Raw genomic sequence first — 22,712 nt, forward strand, 5'->3', positions numbered from 1 at the left:
TTCGTGCACTGACTTCCCTCTTATCCTGACTTCGAAGTCGAGTTATCACGAATCATTCTTAAATCATGGAGAAAATAGAAAGTGTTCACGTTTAGTTAGTGTCGATCGTCTATGGTGCCCTTGCCATACACGTTTCTTGATCAGTTTCGCAAACTTTAATTTCCCTAACTGAATTCTTAAGCACTTTAATTTCTCTGAATTCGTAAGCAAAAGTAACTGACTTTGAAGAATCGAACTATACGGCGTTATTTCGAAATCGTGAACAATTTAAACTAGTCCAGGAACTTCGAACTCGAAATTCGAGTTTTATTGTGCATGGTAAAGATAATTTTCGCAGAAGTTAAGTTAACTATAGATAAAATCCTTACCCTATCTGTCACCGTCACCTTCAGTGTTGTCAAGTCCTCTGTCAGCCAAGTTGCGATTCAAACTATGAACCGCAATTTCATGGCTGACAAACGGCTTGGCAACACAGCAATTCGTAAAATGCGACTTAGAACAATAACAAATGGAAATGAAACGTCAGGAAAAATCGTAGAAAAAGGTCATGGAATTTGAATCTAAAAATTTCATGGCAACCCTGCATGCACAGGTAAAGCAATAAAAACAACTTAAATGAAAAATAAGTATAGGGACTTGGCAATTCAGGCTTATTTTCGCCCCCAGCGCCATTACGGTAGGTTTTTTAACAGAATGAAAGCTATATAAGCCCCTCCTCCTGGTATGTTTTTTAGCACTGCCTGACGTTGCATGACGTAGTACTGCAAAGTCCCTATTCTTTAGCCTAGGAATTTATAAATCTATAACAACTTAGGTACAAGACAAGTACACGCTGAGTTTTAACAGAATCAGTATCTCTATATCCCACAGTTAAACCATAAAAACTTTATGAAATCAATTTGAAACCCAGCCATAAATATTTCGAAATAAGCCCAACTATCTTAAACATATTTTGATAAAGAACATCTCCTACTTGGAAAAACGAAGTAGATAATAATATTTTTCATATCGGGAGTAACTTGCTTCTTCCATATAAATTTTATATTATCATTCATTTACTTCCCCCTTTGTTGGTTTCCCCTTCGAAAATATTCGTTCAAAACTTTATTTGAAAGCCTTGCAAAAAGCCACAGTCTATCATCTTCTTTTTTTTCAATGGGGGGCCCATAAAAGAATCCCTGGCTTGCGTCATACTCATACATATCTAGCCAAGCCTAACCATACCCATGGATATAGCCCTAAGGCTCTCTAAGGGGATTGTAGTAGGCCTATATAGTTGAAGCATGGATCTTATAAATATATTCAATAATAAGGGACTTGAAAACTGCATTAGAGAGTGATTTCTTTGAATTTTTATAAAAGCTCAGATCTCGTTCTCGGGTTTTGAGGCGAGAAAGGGATAACCTGATTGGCTTGTTTTTGCCATGCGCAGAACCTGTTTTACCCCAAGAGTCAGACTTTTAATCCAATCAGAAAAACAAGAGATTTATTTTCGTCACTCAACGACAGATGGTGCTACAGTCAACTTTGTTAGTCACGTGATCCTATCCCTTAGGTTGATACAAAACCAAGCCGACTTGTTTATTTGTTGGTTGGGTCTATTTGTGTCAATAATCTGAGAGAAACTGGCGGTCTAACTGTGGCACAGCTCAGGTTGGGTGGGACGCAAAAAAGGGGGAAGGAAAAAGATGGGACTCATAGTGATTGGCTAAGAAGGGCAACAGACGAACCAATTACTATTGAGTGCGTCTATTCCTTCCCCATTGTTGGGCATCCCACCCGATCTGAGCTGCGCCAACTGCCTGTTTTTCTCATATTGCGCATCTCCCTCCCCGCGTCATCAGAAGGTAGGGAATAGGGACAGTAAGTAAAATTATTGTATTGCCCCTAAGCTCGCTGTTTTTCTGGTTGTAAAAAAATATACTTCATGCCAGTCCTCTTTACGATTAGAAAGTCCATATTTGTAGCGCAGTGTGTCTACAAAATTCCATCCCCTTCTAAAGAATCTACTTTTTGGCTTGGAAAAATGGTTTTTGCACCTGTGTTAAAGGCAGAGGCAGAGGCAGAGGCAGCAAGCCAATCTCCCATTCTCCAGCGCCTGCCTGCCATAAATGCATGCAGCCGGTGCAATATATAATAATAATACAACCCCAACACGCGCCTAATTTCCTTTTATCAGAAGTGACATTGCTACTGTAAGCCTGCCTAGCATTCTCCAACATGATATGTTCCATAAGTTTGTCACTGGTAACTTAGAAACTGGAGCTCGTAATTTTGAAGTGAGTGAAGTAGGTCATAGATTCGAGGTAAAGCGACATACGCCTGGTGAGGCGCTGCTGTCAAATTTGGGCTTAGTAATGCAGACTAAATAGGATTAGATGGAAGTCCTAGCTGCAAAATTAATTAACCACCGAGTGTAGGACTTCAATTGACTCGCTTCCGTCGTTCTCCCTCGAACTAGTTATCTCGAGCTGTAAGTCTCTCAGTAACATTACGAAGTATAACTAGTGTCATACTTATGTTAGGAACATATCACTTATAAACTTATGATCATAACCCTATATCCTGCTATTGTTATACTTATAAGTATCGTGTTACTTATTAGCAACGCACGTTTTAGCTTTTACCCAACGCGTGAATTATTGTTTTTACACCGGCCTTTTTTCGAAGGGATGGGGATTGGACTCTTATATGTAGGTAAAAAGGCTCGTGAAGCGTGATGAAACTCCTTTCTCGCTTTTAGGCGTCCTTCATAACCGCGAGGAATTCTGGGCCTTCTGGCATTCCTCAAGAGTGATAGCTTCTTTCCTTCCAACTATGAAACGCTTCCGAAAAATTCGCCACCCTGAAAGTTATCTTCCCGACAAAACGTATAGCTGCTATTCTGATTTACAGGGTTGCGTTCGAACATGGGAAAATATGAGAAGACTTGGGTTTAGAGAAAAATAAATAAAATTAATAAAACTCAGGGACATATCAGGGAAAATGTTATTCAAGGTGTTTTCTGAAAGGTCTGTGAGAAATTAAGGGGGATGTTCTTTGGGAAATTTTGAGTCGAAAATGTTCTATGATATTTTGGCCTTAGGGACGCAGTTTTGAAGTTACGATTGGAAGAGTGTTTTACAGATGACCCCTTAAATTTAATTAAGAAACTGAAGGACAATGATTTCTAATACAGTATAATTAAAGGACATACCAAGAAGTGATATCTAGTTTATTAGGGAGAAGGTATAAATTCATTCATCCACATTTTCAGCTTTATCTCCAGTCTAAACGTATAGTAGGTCCGGAGTTAATCCCCGCCGCCTCTAAATTACAACCAGCATCTCATTGGTTCTTGAAAACTGACGTCAGCGCGACGCGAATGACGAAAATTACAGTCATATTTGCCGACTGAGGAGAAGCTGCGAAATAGCCCGGCCACCTTTTACGTCCCCCCTTGTACTTTGAAAGGGGGACTGGGACTATGGCTGGCGCGAATGAATACTTAGGCATCTTCTCCCTAATAAACTAGATATCACTTCTTGGCCATACCTAATACACTTCTCCAATCATAACTTGAAAACGGTGGCCCTTACTGCAATATGTCACTGAACATTTTTCAGTTAAAATCGCCCAAAGAACTTAATTGTTTTCAGAATAATACGTACACCCTGTAGAATCCAATTTGAATTACTCTTAAGAACTTTTAATTGGACTAATTTTAAAATAGAGAAATATACGGTTAACTAATTAACTCGAGACTTATATCTCCTTTAAAAATAATTAACATTAAAGCCCTCGTGGAGTTCTTTTCATTTGGGTTTTGAAAATAATTAGAAAAGAAATACTTTTTTTACATTGTTGCTAAAAACGTTAACCGTGAAATTATCTAGTGCGTGGTAAAAATAATTTTTAATGTTTATTATTATTACTATATACTACCTGTCAGATTTAATTAATATATCTCAGGTTAATTGTTAAAATTATCTTCTTAACTATATAATAGAAAAGGGGTAGAAGCACTTGGTAGAAGTATATTTTTAATTTTTTAACTCGGCTAGATTTAAAACTAAGATTTTAAAAAAAATATATTAAAAATAATAAGCATAATAATAAACGGTAAAACAAATTAAACTTTGCTTCATTTAGAATATTATAAAGATCAAAGTTAGAAGGCCTAGATTTGTTTAAAAAGAATTTTAAGCTTTTATATAACGAGGTATTTTGAATTAATGAAGTTGTTTAATTCTTTCTTGAATGAATATGATGGATTAGTTTTAGAACTAAGGTGTTCCAAAAGGGTAATAGGACCGAAGTATAGTGGGTTCTATGGGTTATTTTGAGTGTAAAATTTTCTATGGGGTATTTTGAGTCTAAAATGTTCTATGGGCTATTTTGAGTCTAAAAGGTTCTATGGGCTATTTTGAGTCTAAAAGGTACTAAGGGCTATTTTGAGTCTAAAAGGTACTAAGGGCTATTTTGAGTCTAAAAGGTACTAAGGGCTATTTTGAGTCTAAAAGGTACTATGGGCTATTTTGAGTCTGAAATGTTCAATGGGCTATTTTCAGTCTAAAATGTTCTATGGGATATTTTGAGTATAAATGGTTCTATGGGCTATTTTGAGTCTAAAAGGTTCTATGGGCTATTTTTTCTGACTAATTTGAGGATTCTGAACACGAATAACGATTTTAATTAGTTGCCCTTTGAACTCTAAAAATTCAAATAAAAAGTCAGAGCTTGGCCTTAGCGTAAAATATTCTTGGCAAGTTGAAATAAATTCTTCAACTACTTAAGAAAAAGGAGAGCTAGTCACGAGTTCAAATTATATTTTAGTCAAAAAAAATATAGTTTTTAACTTTCGAGAATTTAGTAAAATTTAAAATCATAAGCGCAAGCAAGCAAGCACCGGAGTTTCCTGGCTTAAAAGGGGAAATTTTATAAATTGTAGTAGGGAATTTTAACTGGTTCTTTTAACAGAAAGTCGGTGGTCCTAACAAAAAAGTCTATTTTTTTTATGCTATCTTAACTTGGAAATTATTCAAAAGTCATAAATTTTGAAATAACATTTTTTATTTTATTTTTCAAACTTTATTTTTACTGAAAAACCAGATTCTTTTGGGGGATTTTTGTAACCCATTTCTTTTCACCACTGAAGTTATTTTTTAAAAGTTAAAAGGTTTTTCAAAGATTTTATTTAAAGGAAGGGTCAAACTCGAACTGCACAAAATTATGTCGTTATTGTTATATTTGATTCACAATTTAATAATAACTCTTAAATTAATTTGGTTCCGTTTAAAATCGAATATAAACACAATGGACGTATTTTTATTTATAAGGGGGTCGAAGTCATCTTTTTCAAGGAATTCCGGGGAAAAAAAGATTCACGAGCAAAGTTCATATATATATTAGTGTATTTGAACTTTGACAAGTGAACTTTATTTTCATTTACGAAAAATGTTGCTAAGCCTTTTTTCTTTTCTTTACAAATTTAGGCCTAATAGTTTTATCTAAAAGTAATTTTAAAGATTCACGACCTTCCGATTTTCTTCCAGGAAAAACCATCGTTAAGCCTAAACAACGAAATTTTTCAAATTAGGCTTAATAATTTTGACTAAAAACGATGTTAAAACGTGAAAACAATTCTCCTGCTTCATTTTTGTTTTGAGGAAAACCTTAACTGCTAGTTAATTAGGGTAGTTAACAAACTTGAATTGCAATGTTAATTCCAATAGGCAATCGTTGCTAAGCCTAAATTTCAAATTAGGCTTAACAATTTTGACTAAAAGCGATGTTTAAAAGTCTAAAAAATTCTCCTGCTTCATTTTTTTTTGGTGAAAACCTTAGCTGATAGTTAATTAGTGTAGTTAACAAACTTGAATTGCAATATTGCAATAGGCAATCGTTGCTAAGCCTAAATTTCAAATTAGGCTTAACAATTTTAACGTCTAAATAATTTCTTAGTAAAAAGATCCACCATCTTTATTTTTGTTTTCGCTAAGCCTAATTTTAAACTTTATCGCTAGAAAATTAACAGTGATTTGCTTCGAAGGAATTGGAATCGTTCCTAAACGTAATTAGCCCTAACAATTTTAACTAAAACAATGTTTATCAAATGTTAGTCTGTCCTAACCTAAAGACCAGAAAACTGTTTATTTATTTAATATTTATCTCTGGTAGTTCATACATTGTAAAAGCAGAGCAGTTCCCAGATCTCTCCTAACTCCTAAGGCATATTATTTTGAAGTTTACGACCACGTGACGCATTTTAACCGCGAATCTGGGATTTGTCATCATACTATAATACCAAAATATCCCAACCCAATATGAATCATTAATGCGAGATATATTTCCTCAAATCCTAAAAATAATTAGTACAATCATACAAAATCGGACTTTGTCCCCTAATACCCCATCCCCGTATATGTGTCAGTATGTGGTTTTTGCGGTATTGTATTTAATAGTAAAATATTGTACCTAGTCATTCCTAAATTTTATATATATGTATAGGGAAAATATAGATTTACATTTTTTTGGCGGTTTATATTAATATGTTGTATATGGTACGGATTTCCTTTATTAAATTAACTCGTAACGGAATTCCACCACCGTCGCAAATAATGTAATTATTTCAAATTCGAATATAGATGTTTTATTTCCTTTTGGGCATATAGTTCAAATCGCCCTATTTTTCATCTCAAATAAATTCCACAAAGTTTTTTTTTGGGCTCGGGTTTTTTAGGTGAAATGAAGAACTGAATGCTACATTTATTTTAAATTTTTTTATTTGAAAGAAGCTATAATGTAATTAGTTCTGGCTAAGGTACCCGGTTCTGCGGCCCTGGGGTTTTAAGGGCTAGTGGAAACCTGGACATGGTTGACACTGATCAGGGAAAACCAGGACAGGGTTGCCACAGATCAGGAAAAAGGATGGGGCTGCTTCAGATCAGGGAAAACCTGGATGGGTTGCCACAGATCAGGGAAAACCTGGATAGTGTTGCCATGGGTCAGGGAAAACTTGGTCAAGGTTGCCATGGGTCAGGGAAAACCTGGAAAGGGTTGTAACAGGTCGGGGAAACCATGGACAGGATTGTAACAGGTCGCGAAACCCTGGACAGGGTTGTAACAGGTCGCGAAACCCTGGACAGGGTTGTAACAGGTCGCGAAACCCTGGACAGGGTTGTAACAGGTCGCGAAACCCTGGACAGGGTTGCTACGGGTCAGGGAAACCCTGGACAGGGTTGTTACAGGTCGGGGAAAGCTGAACAGGGTTGTCACAAGTCACGGAATTTCAAAATGGGCCAAAAAAGTCAGGGAAACGTCAGATAATTTTAAGAATTACAAAAAAAGTCACGAATATTCTTGAAATTAATATTATTAGTTCCAATATTCATTATGTTTCTCCAATAAATAAAAATTAAACACTTTAAAGTGTGGTCCTTTCCTGGAACTAACTGGTAGCAGCATTAAAACTTTTCAAGTTTTTCTCGATAAACTGGAGAAAAATTCGAACAATTCAGTTTGGCAGAAAAACTTCCTTAGACGATAAATTATCTTGTTTTGGAAAACACATAATTTTTCAGTATCTTCTACCAAAATCAAATTAAATTTTAAGGATACGATGATAATGTATTTAAATTTTAAATTTCGTAAACTGGATACCGGTTTGAAATCCGGCCGTGTTTATATAAGCTTTTAAATGGAGAGTGAAACAATTAAATTTGATTTTTTGAAAAATATTTAAATTTTACTAAAAAAAATATGAATGTGAATGGCCTAATTGAATTTAAGGGCTCATCCATAAAAACTCCGATCTTAACTCAAAATCGCCAAAGAAACATTCCAGAATGAGTTTAACCCTCTCTTTAATTGTTACCTTGGAGTCTTTGGTATCACATGATGAAAGGAATAATTTGATTAAAAAAAGCAAGCCGAGTCACATGATACCACAGTCACAATGATACCCTACTACTGGGAGCTCACGCGGTCCTGTTTGAAATGACCTTGCCCTATCAGAATAGAATATTAAACCAGGAAAAAAGAATTAAGTACCACTAGTGTACCATCAAGGTGATTCTCTATTATTTTCTCTAACAGAAATAAAGACACCTTTGAAGGATGTTATTTCAATGGCGATAAATAGATATGATCGTTAGAATAATTTTATCTCTTTGAAGCAGAGAAAGAAATGGAAGAGAATTAGCCGCTGCTCCTATGGAGAAAATCTTTATCTCACTGTTCTTATCTCGACAGTTATTTTTGTTAGCGAGTGATTATGTTTCATTTGTGAAGAAGTGAGGTTTCGAATAGTTGCGGAGATGACTTCAATATAAAGTCGCTAGTGTTTATAGTTTTTCACAATAAATGTCTGGTTTTTGTTTGTAGAAAACTGCTAATTTTGAAGGAAATTGCAATTGTTTTGTAGGAAATTAATTAACTAGTTTTTCGTAATAAATATCACGTTTTTTCGGTACAAAACTACTAATTTGGAAGGAAATTGCTAGTGTTTTGAGGAATTAGCTAGTTTTTCTTTACAAGTCACGGGGTTTTTTTTGTAGAAAACTGCTAATTTGGAGGGAATCGCTAGTATTTTTTATTAATTAGCTATTTTTTGGAAGGAAATTGCTAGTATTTTTTAGGTATTAGCTATAGTTTTTCTTAATAAAGATCTCTTTTTTGTAGAAAACTGCTAATTTGGAAGGGAATCGCTAGTATTTTGTATTAATTAGCTATTTTCTTCGTAATTAATCTCGTATTTTGGAGGGAAATTGCTACTCCTAGTATTATTTAGGTATTAGTTAGTTTTTAGTAATAAAGGTCTCTTTTTTTGTAGAAAACTGCTAATTTGGAGGGAATCGCTAGTATTTTTTATTAATTAGCTATTTTTTGGAAGGAAATTGCTAGTATTTTTTAGGTATTAGCTATAGTTTTTCTTAATAAAGATCTCTTTTTTGTAGAAAACTGCTAATTTGGAAGGGAATCGCTAGTATTTTGTATTAATTAGCTATTTTCTTCGTAATTAATCTCGTATTTTGGAAGGAAATTGCTACTCCTAGTATTTTTTAGGTATTAGTTAGTTTTTAGTAATAAAGGTCTCTTTTTTTTGTAGAAAACTGCTAATGTGGTATTAAATCTTTAGTGTTTAGTCTTAATTAATAAACGATTTTTAGGAGTTAGGGAAATTGATAGTGTTTAGTATAGATAGAATCAGTTTTAACAAGAAAGTTTTTTTAACAAATCACTTCTCCAAAAATTCAACCTAAATACTGAATCGCCAATTAAGATTGAGCTCCTAAAATGACAATATAGAGCAGTTAACTAGAAATTACGGAGGAATGAAACTTGAGCAAATGCAATAATACATACAAACTATAACGGTTTTAAACCAGTTAAATAAAAGGATAGCTGCAACCAGATAGAGATAACGTCAAAAAGTAGAGCGATAATTTAATAATAAATTCAGACACTACTATCCCTTTTAGCAAGGATACTTAAAGGAAAAAAAAACCATAAACCTTTAAAGGAACTTTACCCTATAAAGACGTACCACTGTACTCTACGTCAAAAATTGATGATTAGAAGTTTGGAGTTTAGTAGGAGTTCTAAAATTCACGAATTGATCTTTTTAGGAACACTTATCCTTTTAAGGACATCACCCCCTCTTAGCCCCCCCCCCTATTTTCATAACCACAAAACGTAATCTAGAAATATTTATACCCTACTTGTGCAATACAATTTAGCATAAAAAATACTTGAAAGATTAAGGTTAAGTATGTACCACTTTTCTATAACTTACTTAAATCTTTCTGTTATGATTTTTTTTATAAGTAAATTTGGCAGAGGTGTTGTTTTGTGTTGCAAGAATGCTTCACTCTAAATATTTAAAAAAAAATTAGGTTTAATAATGAGATCTCTTTATTAATTGCGTGAATTAAATGTGTGGTTATTTCACTTGCGATGTTGTTTAGGGCTGGGTTGGTACAGTTCCAGGAAAAATTGTTAAAAAGTCAAGGGAATTTTTTACAATATTGTAATATTCAAATTCAGGGAATTTTACTAGGGAATTTCAATATAGTTATAAAAGTCAGGGAATTTGAAAATTGTCATAAATGTGATGTTACGGCATTTGAAAATTGTCATAAATGGCTGGAAATTTCGTCTTGGCTCTGTAATTACGTATTTGTATCGCGCTCGCTTGAATCGGGTCCCCCATAATTTATAAAACAAATACGAATATCCGAAACTAATTTAAAATGAGCGGTAGCAATTAATTTAATCACGCCGCCGGAAAAGTTTAGACAAAAAGCCTTTGAAATAAATAAATATCAATTGTTTTAGGAGATGCTTCGTCTAGGTCGTATAAGTAACCTAATTGTAGTAAGTGTGAATGCTTTGGTGAATGGTTGAACATTTCCGAGTTCCGACTCAAAATCGCCCAAAAGAACATCACCCCTTGTCAAACTTAATAGTATAACGTTACTTATATTTGCAATTTAAATAATTATAATCAAAAATAACTAAGCGCTTTGTTTTCGGCGATTCTTTTATATAAATACAAACGATGTCGAAATCCTCCTCCCTAGCTGTAACCTGGAAGTTTGTTTTTGGTATTTTGATATTTTATATTATTTTATAGTTTATATCTTTTCTCTCTCTCTCTCTTATTGAAAAGTTGACGCTTCTTTTATAATAATACCGAATTGAATGAAACTTACTTAATAATAGGGGTTTTTTGCCAAAGGATGGGGGACCAAATACAACCCATGTGACCTCGCACGAAACCTTAGCTAACGGAAGAAGACAATGACCAAAAAAAAATTATATACTATAAAAGTTTTCCGCCTTTGGACAAAAGAAAATTTAAATCGTTTCTCAAGGTTTTTCATATCGTGAATATCGTAATGACACAACGTGTAATTTCTCCATTGACTTTAATACGATTAATGCCTGGGAAGTGCCATTTGCCAGCGACCTGTTACCCGCTAAAACGCAATTTAACTATATATATATTTTTTTTTTAAACTAGTCGTGCCAAGGACCCATGTGTTATTCTCTTCTCATATTATTTTATTTTTATTTTTAGGTTTAGTTTTATTGAAGTGAAGGTGATATTATAACCAGTTCACCAGAAAAACAATGATATGGTTTTCGGAATTGGTTTTTATTATGGACAATTAATTTATTTTAATTTATTCTCGTTAATTTGAGGAGGTTTAAAACGTATAGTGACCCTTACCTCAAAAGGTGTCAGATTTTATGATTACATCTCGTTATTATGGGATTTTATCCAAAAGATTTTGTTATTTTGTGATTTTATCTAAAAAAACTTCGTTATTTTGCGATTTCATCTAAAAGATTTCGTTATTTTGGGATTTTATCTAAAAGATTTCGTTATTTTGGGATTTTATCTAAAAGATTTCGTTATTTTGGGATTTTATCTAAAAGATTTCGTTATTTTATCTAAAAGATCTCGTTATTTTGGGATTTTATCTAAAAGATTTCGTTATTTTATCTAAAAGATCTCGTTATTTTGGGATTTTATCTAAAAGATTTCGTTATTTTATCTAAAAGATCTCGTTATTTTGGGATTTTATCTAAAAGATTTCGTTATTTTATCTAAAAGATCTCGTTATTTTGGGATTTTATCTAAAAGATTTCGTTATTTTATCTAAAAGATCTCGTTATTTTGGGATTTTATCTAAAAGATTTCGTTATTTTGGGATTTTATCTAAAATATTTCGTTATTTTCGAATTTTGTGATTGCATCTAAAATATTTAGTTATTTTGGAATTTAAAAGAGTTCGTTATTTAGTTTTTTCATCTACAAGATTTCGTTATTTTGCGATTTAATCTAATATATTTCGTTATTTTGTGATTTCACTTAAAAGATTTATAGTTATTTTGTGATTTCGTCTTTATGATTCCGTTATTTTGTGATTTAATCTATAAGACTTCTTTATTTTGTGATTTAATCTATAAGACTTCTTTATTTTGGATTTTAAAAGATAAAACAGAAATCTTTTCTGATTATATTTCGTCCAATAAATAATACCTCATTCAAACACTAGGCCATTCAATCTAATAAACTCAATAATATGTAAATTTATTTAAATATAGATTAACAATATCGAAGGGGTTAAATTAAGAATGTTTTAATTAGAAACGACTTCAACCATAATGAATTCTATTTCAACCGTTCAATTCCTCATACATTTGCCCATACAATTCCTCTAACCAATATTTAAAATAATATAAATATAGATTAAATTCGAAGGGGTTAAATTAAGGTCGCGAATGTTTTGATGATGAAGAACCACTCCTACTATAAAATGACAATCAAAATAAATAATAAGAAATAACAATAGAGAACTTTCTTGAAGAGGTCACTTTCGCCTTAAGGGGAAATAAAGAAAGACAAACAACTTATCCAATTAATTTATTTAACTTATTTTTTATTATTATCTTAAAAATAAATGAATCAAATATCAATTCATGCAGAAAAAATAATATAAACCGATAACTTTTGTCTTAAACCAAAACCGTTAGACTCAAAATAGAAATGAATATTGTATCATATTCGTGAGACGTCATGCCGTGAGCCCGTGACCACTAACAATAAGATTTTTTTTCTTCCAATGTTTTCTGAGGGAGGGGAGGGACTATCTTTAAGGGTGCTAATTTATTTAACGGACCGCAATAATAATTATTATTATTATCATTATGAAAGACTATAAACGTGAAGCAGCGCGTGAGCCCGAATTTAGAAATGAAAAAATATTAAAGAGTTACTGACTCGAATAACTATTTTTATGGAGTACTGCATTCATCGCTGCCATGTTAATAGACCCTTTTGATGTAAAAAAGGGGTAGGCAATCCTCAGTATCTGGACAAACAATTGGGTTGGTACATTGCCATCCGTCTCTGGGCACTCTCAACATCCAATAAGCCTACAGCGCAGGCGCTAAAACGCGGTATGGAAGGCAAAGTTTCACCCCTGTGTCTTTCCGTCTTAATTTATCGAAATGGTCTGTTTCTACACTGGTTACTATCCGCCACCCCTGACGTCTTTCTAACTGTGATTTCATTGACGAGGTCAAGCTCGTGCGCAAGGTGCAAAGCGCAGCGAGATAGATGATTATTCGCGATGTAAAATTCGTCTAGCTCTTTACACAAAATCCGCGAGAAAATGGCAGGTACACAATGATTCCAATTAGCTGTATGTATTCCTAATTGCACCCAAAAATATTTGTACCTTTTATATGTTGTTATTAACATTCATTTATAACCATTCATATTTAACACGACTATCGCTAGCAAATCACTGCGACTTTGTTTATAGAATCGTGTCTTTAACCCTTTGAGTAATGGACTCTTTAAACCCGCTTAAAAGCGATTTAAAGTGTTACAGCGCCTCTTTTTCTTTAAATTATATATTTTCTCTTTTTAATTATTAGTAAAGAAAACCCTTTGCGCCGACTAACTTCCTCGAAACTTCGGCATTTTTTAAAATTCAATAGAAATTGAGGTTCTATAGGTACTTTTTCAAAACTTCTACACGTAATCTTTTTTAACTAGTTTATATTTGCATAAAAGCTATATAGCGTTCTTTACTGATGATGTCAGCTATTACCTTTATTTTTATTACTCCCGCGCATGCGTGGGAGGTTATTGGACAACTCCCGCCGTTGATTTAATCACGGACTTTGTAATTCCAAAGAGGACCAGTACTCAAAGAACTTAAAGAAATTATTTTTTTATGATTTTTAAGTGTGTTTTAGGGATGCCCCCTTAATTAAATTAAATTAGCAATCATTAAATGTTCGGTTTCTTAATTAAATTTAAGGGGTCATTCGTAAAATACTGTACAATCTTAACTCGTAAGCAGTGTCCCTTGTGGTAAACAAAATGTCATAGATAGAAGTTACATTTTCGACTCAAAATTGATTTTCCAAAGAACATCCCACTTAATTTATGCATGCAGACTTATCAGAAACATCCTGTATATTTTTGGAAATTGATAGTAAAATCACAAGTTTTCCCATCCTCTATACGATAGTTTCATATAAAATCCATATTTTTAGCCTGGGTTATGTGGGCTTCTTAAGTGTGGTTTTAATCTTTTTTATTAAAATGCGTGTCTTAAGTATAATTTTAAGGCGTAGGTTTTATATTTATACCCGTGATGATGAGATTAACTAGATTTATTTTATTATGAAAGGTTATGGGCGTAATTTAATTAATTAATTAATTTGTCTTTAGTTTAATTGGATTTATTCACTCAAGTTCAAGGGCGTTAGTTTTTTACGTGTTTTTTTTTAAAAAAAAATTCGTTTTTCATTAGCATTTCTCATAGAACATGAGCACAGTTTTATAAATATATAACTTAAGGTAAAAATACCTTTATGATGCAAGAAACCCTTTACTAAAGTCCGGGGTAAAAGTTTATTAAAGTGGTTTGATTTTAATTTTACTTGTGACTTTATACTCAAGTACTATTACTAATTCCTCATATATACTTTTATGTTCTACCAGGGATAAATTTAATTTTAGATGTAGGAATGGAGAACCGAGTAATCTGGGCGCGCGTCAAAGTCCCGGACCCCCTTCCCCCCGGGGGGGGGGGTATGAAAGAAGAGACGGACGGGTCATAGCGACAGAGGTGAAAAGGAATTACGTATTTTTCTCCGTCCCCCGTCAGCAACGTCATCAAAACGTAGTTTAAGTGAGCCAATAAGATAATTTAAACTTTTCGTTACGAGTTGGAGGGAGGGGCTCTATACTGGGTGGGCTATTAGTCGGACTGAAGTAAATACTAACCGTTCTCCATTCCTACTTCTAAAATTAAATCTATCCCTGGTTCCACATACCCTGTGACAAAGGTTAGAGTCTCTATGGTTTGATTATAATTTTCTTTTTGAATTTATACGCAAATATCATTTCACTAATTCCTCATAAATACTTTAGTTTTACGATAAATGCAAAGGCCTAATCACTCTGAAATTCAATATTGTACACGGATTATACGTAATCATTTAAGCATGCAAGGACAGGAATTTTAAAGATTACACTTAATCGCACTTGTAAGCGTTTTAATCCCCCAGTTATCATTCAACCGAATAATTACAGATAATTTAAAATTATTTATTCGTTTTTGGTGTCTGCCAAACGATGCATTTATTGACCCTGACCAGCACCTTTTAATTTCATGATAAATTGAATTTTACCTGGAATCTTTCAAGGGTGTTCCTATACTGTATATTTGAGGGGCACCTTTTTTATATATTTTTCTTTTTGCTCTTATAAAATCTCTACAAATTCAGAAGGGCCCCTTCGTAATGTCTTAGCGCCTTGGTAAGGTGGCTAATGCCTATTCAGACTGTAGACTAATGTCTTACGTTAACCTTGGTGAAGGCGCTTTGCTCGCTTGATTAGACACGTGTATATTAGCGGGTTTAGTTTGAAAACTAGTTTTTAGTTTCGTCGGGCAGTGACTGTTGAGATGGCGCCACCTCGTTAGCGCCTTTTCTTTAACCATAGCTCACTCGATCATGCCTTACTGACGCGTGATCGAGTGAGCTAGGCCATTAGCAGACGATATTTGAAATTGTTTGGGATTCTTGGCGCGGTATTTGAGATTCATTTTGGATGAGCAGCTGTTTTAGTATTCAAAGGTCTTGGTTGTAAAAATCACACCATATAGGCGACTCGTTTTAAGTCGTCTCCTCTGGTGTCTGAACATGGAAATGAATGTACCGACGTGAATGTAACGAAATTGACCAGTCGACTGAAGATAACGTCTGAATGGAGCTTTAGACGGTAAAAATTGCATTTTCAAGTGGTTCTCTCACGTATTTTTCTGTGTCCGTCGTAGGTGCTAGAATACCGCAATGTGTATTTTTTTAGAGGCGCCTGTTTTAGGATGTATTAGGTCATCTACAACTATAATTTTTAGAGCAAACGTGCAAAAATATGGGGCTGTCAACTCGCTTGCTTTATAACAAGTGTTTTTATTCAAGCTCCCACGCCTTTTAAGAATTATGATTTAACCATAAGTTCATATGATATGTTGGCCATAAGTTTGTCACTGGTAACTTAGAAACTGGAGCTTGTCATGAAGTGATTGAGGTAGGTCATAGAATCGAGGTAAAGCGACATAAGCCTGATGAGGCGCTGCTGTCAAAGGCAGTAATGCAGACTAAATAGGACCTAGATGGAAGTCCTGCAAAATTAACTGCACCGAGTGTAGGACTTCAATTCTCGCTTGTCGCTCTGCTAGAACTAGCTCGTGCTGTAAGTCTCTCAGTAGCATTACGAAGTATAGGTAGTGTCATACTTGTGGAAGGAACGTATCACTTATAAACTTATGATTAAACGTAAAGACGTTGCAAGGTGTTTTGTAAATTTCATTTTAATTTTTTGAAGTAACCTCTCTGGTAACCAGTTGTCCCCGTTTAATTTTTCTATTCAAACTTATTTAAGAAAAGGTTGAATGAAGAAATTTAATTAATAAAAAATAAAACAAGCTTTATGTACTATGAGGAATACATACAGCTAATAGGAATGATTGTGTAGCCATTTTATCAACGTGTATCTAGGCGGTATTTATGGGAGGAGTTAGACTTATTACTATGTATGATAAATAAAGCTAGTCGTGCTAGGTAACCGTAATAAATTAGGCGATCTGTATTATTTCTGGTGCTATATCAAGGTCATAATTTCGAAATTAATTATTTTTAAAGTGATCACTGTTTAAACAGGGTTCGTACACGACCTGGAAAACCTGGAAAAGTCAGGGAAATTTAAAATGAGCTTAAAAGGTCAGGGAAAAGTCAGGGAAATTTAAAATGAGCTTAAAAGGTCAGGGAAAAGTCAGGGAAATTTAAAATGAGCTTAAAAGGTCAGGGAAAAGTCAGGGAAATTTAAAATGAGCTTAAAAGGTCAGGGAAAAGTCAGGGAAATTGAAAAAGGACCTAAAAAGTCTGGGAAATGTCAGGGAAAAATATGTTGGAGGGAAATTGAAAGTCTGGATAACAGTTTAAGGGTGACCGAAAGATGTGTTGTCTGAGACTTAAGCATCTTTATAACAATAACAACTCGTGCAAAATTGATTCGAGTGAATTTTCATTTGCTTTTCATGTATTTACGCCATGTAAGTTATTGCAAATAGTCAGGGAAATTTGTGGAATATAGTCAGGGAAATTTGTGGAATATAGTCAGGGAAAACCTTGAAAAGTCAGGGAATTTCATTCCAAAAATTTTGTACGAACCCTGTCAAAGTTGGACAAGGGAGGGGGAAGTAAAAATGTATTCCCCTATGATAATTTTGTCGCCTCAAAACTTACTTCCGGTCCTATTTAAAATTAAAAATTACTCAGTCCATGTTGGTTAGGTTAAATCGTCGTTTGTAAAAATGTAGAAGCCCTTTTTCTTTAAAAATAGCCGATTACGCGTCGAAGGAGTGAAATATAACCATGGAAGAACCAGGCGAGATGGAACGGCGGCGAAGATAGCGGAGCCTCTACCAGAAATGAAGCGAGTGACGTAGGAGAGCTCTCCGAGATAGTGGGAGCAGAAAGTTCGGTCTGCGCAATCGCGCGCCTCTGATTTGTTATTGGTTACAGCTGTTAGAGTTGACGTTTAAAGCCGCAAAGGCTTAGGTATTTTATACCGGTTTTGCATTCGCAGTTTCGCTAGGGCTAGCGTAGTCGTGTAATGGGGTAAAAGAGTAATTATTAAACATGGTGAACTATAAAAAATGTTGTTACAAAGGTTGTACAAACAACAGTAAACTTAGTAGTGTAGGATTCGTAACGTTTCCGAAACCTAAAACTAAGTATCTAAAATGTAAAAAATGGATAACGGCATGCGGAAGAACAGATTTAACGACAGATCTGATAAAAAAACATCATTATGTGTGCTTTAAGCATTTCCCTGGTGGACTGGGACCAACAGAACGGTGCCCAGATCCAGATTCATTTAATGACACTGGATGTAGTGTTTTAAATGTGAGTATATCTAGTGTTATGTTAATTTTAATTTTTAAAATAAACATGAAAACCAATGTTTCCCAGGTTCGCTCCATTAGTTTACCAAAAGACGGTAAAGATAATGCTATAGACTTGAGTGTATTAAAGGCAAATGATATATCAGTCGCAGGGACACCAAATGCAATGCCGAGAAACAAATACAACTTGTATTCAGTTAAAAACTCTGATAAGAATGGTTTGTTTTGGTTATGTTTTTTTTGGGGGGGGGGGGGCTAGCTTCATATTCAAAAGCTGTTTTATTTCTTATTAGACAGAAATTTTCCTAATTTTTGATGTTCCATTTAAAGATTTCAATGAAACCTTTTTCCACGATCATATCGAAGAGTTGATAGCAAGATGTTCCAAAAGTATGGCATCATGTAACATGATTAGTTCTGATGTCATAGTAAAAGACGTTATTGAAAACATTATCAAGAACCCTGATGAGATAAAAATAACTGACGACACGATAAAACTACTAACAGTTTTGAATGACTACCAAATACGTGACAAATACGCATTTTTGGTTCATACTCAAGAATTACGTGGAAAGAAGGAATTTAAGGATGCAATTTTAAACTCATTTGCCACAGTAAAGGGTTTTAACGATTTGCTCCTTTTTAAACAACACATCATTGTCAATAACTGGCTTAGAAGATTTTTTGTCACACTACAAGTAAAATGGGTTGAGCTTAAACCAGCCGCTAATGAGCTGAAACCAAAGAAATTTATAGATCCAAAATTTTTAAATGACAAACATTTGAAAGATAAAGAAGATAAAGTTGTACATCATTTGGGTGGCTACATTCTCAAAAAAATATCGCGTAAATTTGATGAACCCCATCTTATGGAAAGTTGCATTGCTGAAGAGGGTGAAAAACCTCATGAGTATTCACTTTGGAGTGAACGGTTAACAAGAGGAGGATTACTAGTATTAAAATCAAGAGCTTTTGAATTTTTCCTATTAATCAAAAGCATAACTGCACCAATTTTTGAACAATCTATATTGAAAGATAACTCAAACAGGAAGGAAAATGTTATAAATGCATTAAAATCAAAATCTGTGATAGATAGGTGGAATTATTTATGGGGAAGTGGCAATGAAAAGAATAGGGAAAAATGTTTTAACATAGTCATTGATACATTTTGCAACTGTAGAGGTAAAGCCATGAAAGATTTTTATAAGAGAAAGGTTAATAAGATTAACAGTGATACTCTCTCTCAGAAAAAGGGTTGTAGAAAAGCTCTTAAAGAGAGCAACCAAAACTAAAAATTAATTTAAAACCAAGATCTGTGCTTTCAAATTTTGCTAGAAACTTTACAAAATGTGATATCAAAGATCTCAAACTAAAAAACTCAAAGTTGTGTTTTAATGTTCAAAATTTATTAAAAAAAAAAGTATTAAAATGCTTAAACCTTCTTTTTCTTACGAGCACAATTTCCATTTCTAGGTTTACTTAAAACTACGCGCATTATTTTAAATTTCCTTTCTGTATAGCTGTAAGCCAATAAAGATGGATTTTCATGACAACCAACCGCTCTTCTGTGCTTTCCAAAATGTCTCTCCAGTGGATCCTGGTTGAATTTGTCTGTTAGCACAAACATAGCTCCATTTCTAAGCAAGAATTTCACAGCCTCAATAATAGAGTAGACTGTAAGATTTTATCAATAAGTATAAAGTAACGTAAATTAAATAGGATAACCATGAAAACCATATTAACCTGTGGTGTGAATTCCTTCGATCGTTTCCCTACTTAGTTGCATCATCAGCTTCCCTTCTTCTGGCACATCAGCTTCATTTGCTTCTTTAGCCCAATCTCGCAAGTATCCCAAAAAGGTTTCTTCGAGCCACTTATAAAACGTAAATAATGTTTTACCAACTGGAAACAGAAATAAATTTAAACTTACCGTAAATCTCCAATCATTGGTACTTCTAAATGGCTCTATATATGCATTTCTAGAGAATTTTCCTTGGGATATATTTCTTGAATTTAATATATCAAAGAAAGAGTTGAAAATCTTGAGAAATTTGACAGTTTCTGATGCTTCTTCCCCCACTAATTCATCCACTGCCTCCGCAACAGTGTTGCTTAGTATTTGTGTTGCCAGTTTCACCTTCATTGCAGAAAACGGATTTATGTAGATGTGGTTGTCTGTAAGCTTGGGACACAATCGTAATTGGGAAGAGCAGTCTTTTTTATACATTTCAACAACATGCGACCACAGAATATTTTTATTGTTTTTTCTTAGAAATCTGGTTTTTTTTTCAGTACCACTCTTTGAGAAACAGTTTCGTACGGTCTTCATGAGATGGGGAGGGTCCGAGATAAAGTAAATGTTTCTTTCTTCTCCAGGTCCTGCGTATATATTTGGTGCTTTATAATGAACGTTTGTCTCTGGGTCAGGGCGCGTACATAGTTTGATTAATTTCTGATTTACAGCTGATTTATCGCAAACAACAGTTAACACTTTAAAACCATGATTTTCCAAAATCTCAATTGCTTCCTGTATTATTAAATACAGTTCGTCAGTTTTCATGTCATGGCATGGAAAATAAGCCAAGGTGTGTTTGAAATTCGTTGTTAGGCCTCTAACCATTAATGCCATAACATGTGATGCAATAGGTAATTCTTCTGAACTAATGGCACCAGTTCTGGCATTTTCGGCTTTCTTTAACATATCTCCGGATTCACTTGAATGAGAAAACCCTACAATTTCTCCAGTGCTCGCTTTATAAATGAGGTCTTCTTTAATCTTCATCTCATCCACAATCAGTGAAAAATACTTTTGGTGCTCATCACAGCTGTCCAAATCTATTTTGCCTCTCATCTCCGTCATAGTCTCAGTTGTGAAACCACTTTTAGTAGAATAAATTGACGAGTATTTCCAAAGCGTTCGACTAGCTGGTAGTGGGAGTACTTCTCGTAGATTTTCATAGGCTGATGGTGATTTAGTACGAAGATACAGACACCATTTTATTATGGCAGGGTGCCACTGCTTGGGTTTCTTCCTGTTATTTTTTAATAATTTCAATTGTTCTTTTAACAAAAGGCGTAAAAAGTTTTCTTTGGTGCAGAACGAGTCTTCGTCAATCGCCTCTCCAAACAAAAAGTTTGGCTCTTCTGAAAGGGATTGCTTAAGAGTTTTAATTGTTTTCTTCAATTGTTTAATTTGGCGGTCTTTTTCTCGATTCTGACGATTTTTCTCTGACAATGCTGCCACTAAGTCCTCTCTTGACATAGCCCGATAATTTCTAGGTCCTTTTTTACTTACAAGTGTATTTAATTCCTTTAATTTAGCTCTTTTCTGTTTTGCAAGCTGAGCACGCTTAAAACCTTTGCAATTTTTACAACTTGGATTGGTCTCATTCTTAACAAGTCCCTCACATTTAGTGGAATGAAGGATCCTTGTATATACATTTGCATGACCAAATTTTTTATTATATCTAGTCTCTCGTGAATCTAAACCGCTTCCTTCACAAACAGTTAATGAGTTTATGTAATCCAGTAGATCAAGTAAAGTGCCAAGCGTGGCAGCTGTTTTAGGAAATGTTTCTAACTGGAATAATGAATGATGTTTCTCAAGTGCTTTTCCATAAATTAGAATTTCAAACCCTAAATTATTTTGAATTTTTATTTCAATAGCACAATAATGTGGACTATTTACTTTAAAAATGCTTAAGCAGGAATCAACATTCCGAGAAACTGTCCATATAAGGTCACTTAAACTTGCAAAATATTGATAATGGATGAATTTCTTTAAAAGATCCGTAGCATCAGTCGCGATCGAAGACAGTAGATGATCCAATTGAAATTTATTCGCAGCACCACCTAAACAAGGTTGTTCTTCCATCAAACTTGGTTCAGTGTCACAAGACAGATCAGTAACAGTTAATATGGGCTCAATTTTGCTCAAAGCAGGTTCTATGACGACCGAAGACGGTTCATCGATGTTTAAATCTTGATTTAAGTTCAGCTTAGGTTCTACTACTTCTAATATCAAACTTGATTTATCAATGGACATGCTGCATTTCTCAAAAGTCAAAGAAGGTTCTTTAATAAGCTCTGTTTCTTCTCGAGGTTCTTTAGAGATTTCAATTTTGCATGTTTCGTGAGTATCATCAATACAGTAATCGTGAAAAGGAAGTGGGTCTGGATTTTCCTCTGTTGGGCCAGCCCCACCCAGAAAATGAAAGGAACAAATAAACCTATAAACAAATATATATTGTTTTATTATCTAATAATACTTCCGATATCAAATTAAACTCACATTCTTTTTTTTAACGCTTCTAACGTCAAAAATTCTGGTCTAGCACAAGCGGAAATCCATCGGTTACATTTCTCGATGTTTGACTTTATATTAGGGAAACGTATGAAAAAAATACCGTCCATGTACTCGCGATCCTTATATCGCGAGTCATTTCTGCAGCCTTTATAGACACAATTTTTCATTACCATGTTTTTGCTTTTGTATAATTTCTAAATTAACTTTAACCGAGCCGAACCCTACGTAACTCGTGAAACTTGGCGAGAGTGGCGTAAGCCTTGGTCACTAAACCGTCACTAAACTTTGAAATTGGTCTGGAGCGCGCAAACCGACGCGCGCAGCCTTTCCACCGTTTCCACGCGCCCACCTTTAGGAAGGGAGGAGGAATCTAAAGGGGGTATTCAAGTTTTTGGACGACAGGTTTTTCAACACTAGGCGGC

At 34.2% G+C, this 22,712-nt stretch overlaps 3 protein-coding genes across 9 annotated transcripts in view; 2 read left to right on the forward strand and 1 right to left on the reverse strand.

Moving 5' to 3' along the window:
* Nucleotides 1-22,712, forward strand: part of ko (Stork-head domain-containing protein knockout) — a 76,203-nt gene that overhangs the window by 24,577 nt on the left and 28,914 nt on the right. The window lies entirely within an intron of this gene.
* LOC149718324 (uncharacterized) lies at nt 17,455-19,421 on the forward strand. 2 transcript variants are annotated; one of them, XM_089842139.1, is made up of 3 exons: nt 17,458-17,985; nt 18,052-18,202; nt 18,315-19,421. In XM_089842139.1, the coding sequence occupies exons 1-3, from the start codon at nt 17,719-17,721 to the stop codon at nt 19,274-19,276; spliced, it is 1,380 nt and encodes a 459-aa protein (XP_089698265.1). In that variant the 5' UTR covers nt 17,458-17,718; the 3' UTR covers nt 19,277-19,421. The 2 variants fall into 2 exon arrangements, with proteins under 2 accessions (XP_089698241.1, XP_089698265.1); XM_089842115.1 differs by having other exon boundaries at nt 17,455-18,202.
* On the reverse strand, nt 19,369-22,463 carry LOC149718325 (uncharacterized). 4 transcript variants are annotated; one of them, XM_089841787.1, is made up of 4 exons: nt 22,276-22,463; nt 19,915-22,213; nt 19,728-19,857; nt 19,369-19,621 (listed from the first exon to the last, which is right to left on the reverse strand). In XM_089841787.1, the coding sequence occupies exons 1-4, from the start codon at nt 22,461-22,463 to the stop codon at nt 19,599-19,601; spliced, it is 2,640 nt and encodes an 879-aa protein (XP_089697913.1). In that variant the 3' UTR covers nt 19,369-19,598. The 4 variants fall into 4 exon arrangements, with proteins under 4 accessions (XP_089697913.1, XP_089697895.1, XP_089697904.1 ...); XM_089841769.1 differs by having other exon boundaries at nt 19,369-19,658; XM_089841778.1 differs by having other exon boundaries at nt 19,728-22,213.

Source organism: Phalangium opilio, unplaced genomic scaffold, assembly GCF_054372755.1.
Source record: "Phalangium opilio isolate 3A_F unplaced genomic scaffold, DU_Popi_V2 ptg000002l_1, whole genome shotgun sequence".
Classification (NCBI taxonomy): Eukaryota; Metazoa; Arthropoda; class Arachnida; order Opiliones; family Phalangiidae; genus Phalangium; species Phalangium opilio.

Bases quoted from the DNA above. Each gene is read 5' to 3' on its own strand.
- LOC149718324 (XM_089842115.1), top strand. From the start codon at position 17,719: ATGGTGAACTATAAAAAATGTTGTTACAAAGGTTGTACAAACAACAGT. The intron at 18,203-18,314 runs GTTTGTTTTGGT...TTCCATTTAAAG, and splicing joins TAAAAACTCTGATAAGAATG to ATTTCAATGAAACCTTTTTC.
- LOC149718325 (XM_089841761.1), bottom strand. From the start codon at position 22,463: ATGGTAATGAAAAATTGTGTCTATAAAGGCTGCAGAAATGACTCGCGA. The intron at 22,214-22,275 runs GTGAGTTTAATT...ATTTGTTTATAG, and splicing joins GAAGCGTTAAAAAAAAGAAT to GTTTATTTGTTCCTTTCATT. The intron at 19,659-19,727 runs GTTAATATGGTT...AAAATCTTACAG, and splicing joins CGAAGGAATTCACACCACAG to TCTACTCTATTATTGAGGCT.